The 1,835-nt window shown below is 33.0% G+C and overlaps 1 protein-coding gene across 1 annotated transcript; it reads left to right on the top strand.

Annotated features, from left to right (window-relative positions):
• Positions 1 to 313: 313 nt before the first annotated feature.
• Positions 314 to 1,462, top strand: LOC130630024 (uncharacterized). Its single transcript, XM_057443421.1, has 2 exons — positions 314 to 701; positions 885 to 1,462. The coding sequence occupies exons 1-2, from the start codon at positions 314 to 316 to the stop codon at positions 1,460 to 1,462; spliced, it is 966 nt and encodes a 321-aa protein (XP_057299404.1).
• Positions 1,463 to 1,835: the final 373 nt, after the last annotated feature.

The following is a 1,835-nucleotide window of genomic DNA, read 5'->3' as shown; positions in this document are numbered from 1 at the left end:
AAATTGACGGTTACACAAAGCCTTTTCGTCTGGATCGTAATAGTAAAGGTGGAGGTATTCTCTTATATGTACGTCAAGATATTCCATCAAAACAGTTGCATCCAACTAGTACTAATACGGACAATTTTGAAGGATTTTTTGTCGAACTAAAACTGCGAAAAAAAAGTGGCTGCTCTGTTGCTCATACAACCACCACAAAAATGCTATATCTGAACATCTAAAAAATATTGGTGACGGTCTTGATGTTTTGTCCGCAAATTATGACAACATATTACTGTTAGGAGATTTTAATGCGGAAATTAACGAAAATAGCATGACAGAATCTGCTGAACTCTACAACCTTAAGTGCCTCGCGAAGGGCCCCACATGCTTTAAAAACCATTATAACCCATCGTGTATTGATCTTTTTCTCACAAATCGATATAACTATTTCCAAAACACCAGCACATTGGAAACAGGTCTCTCTGATTTCCATAAAATGGCCATCACTGTAATGAAAATATATTTTCAGAAACAAAAATCTCATATCATCAAATATAGGAATTACAAAAACTTTTTAAATGAACGTTTTTGTTATGAGCTAACATGTCGACTTCAAAATATAGAAAAATCGAAAAAAAAGATAGATGATGAGTTAGAAAACTTTCATGAATGTGCAAAATCAGTCCTTAACAAAATTGCGCCATTAAAAAAAAAAATACGTAAGAGCAAACCAATCACCGTTCATGAATAGGACCCTGCATAAGTCTGTTATGAAAAGAAGTAGGCTTAGAAATAAATACTTAAAAAATAGAACAGAAGAAAATAGATTAGCTTTTAATCAACAAAGAAATATTTGTGTCACACTATTTCGAAAACTATAAAACCTTTCTTGTCTGATAAAGGACCATCGACCCAAATTATAATACTGATAGAAAAAGAAGAAATCATATCGGATGATGAAAAGGTTGCAAACATTTTCAACACTTCCTTCACGAATATTGTAAAAAATCTGGATCTTACAATATCTGACACAATCCTTGTAATTTGCTCAAACGTAGATGACCCTGTTTTGAAGGCTATTAAACAATATGAAAACCATCCAAGTATACTGAATATAAAAAAAAACATTGGTAATTACAATCCTGGTTTTTCCTTCAATCATGTAGAAAAAGCTGAAATCAGGAGAGAGATTCGAAATTTGAATATTCATAAGGCATGCCAAGAAACCGATATACCAACAAAAATAATTAAGGAAAACGAAGATCAGTATTTAGAAATTTTACATTTCTCTGTTAACTCTGCAATTGATCTGTGTAAATACCCAGAATTTTTGAAAAGGGCAGATGTGACACCACTTTTTAAAGAAAAAGACAGATCTGACAAATCAAACTACAGACCTATAAGCATTCTTAGTAACCTTTCAAAAATCTTTGAGAGATGTCTGTATCGTCAGATTGAAAATTATTTAACCGATACTTAAGTAAGTTTCAGTGTGGATTTAGGAAAGGCTACAGTGCTCAGCACTGTCTCACTGTTATGCTTGAAAAATGGAAAAAGACTGTTGATGAAGGTAAAGCATGTGGAGCCCTTCTGACTGATTTATCTAAAGCATTTGACTGTCTCCTACATGATTTACTGATCGCAAAACTTCATGCATATGGGTTTGACATGTATTCCCTACGCCTAATTATGAGTTATGTGAGTGGAAGATTTCAAAGAGTAAAGATAAAAAATTCGTATAGCTCATGGCTTGAATTATTGTTTGGCGTTCCGCAAGGATCTATTCTAGGCCCGTTACTTTTTAACATATTTATCTGCGATCTTTTCTCAGTTGAATTTGATTTTAATGACAT

This window comes from Hydractinia symbiolongicarpus, chromosome 2, assembly GCF_029227915.1.
Source record: "Hydractinia symbiolongicarpus strain clone_291-10 chromosome 2, HSymV2.1, whole genome shotgun sequence".
Classification (NCBI taxonomy): domain Eukaryota; kingdom Metazoa; phylum Cnidaria; class Hydrozoa; order Anthoathecata; family Hydractiniidae; genus Hydractinia; species Hydractinia symbiolongicarpus.
The sequence above is the reverse complement of the archived record's forward strand: the minus strand, read 5'-3'. Positions and strand labels throughout refer to the sequence as shown.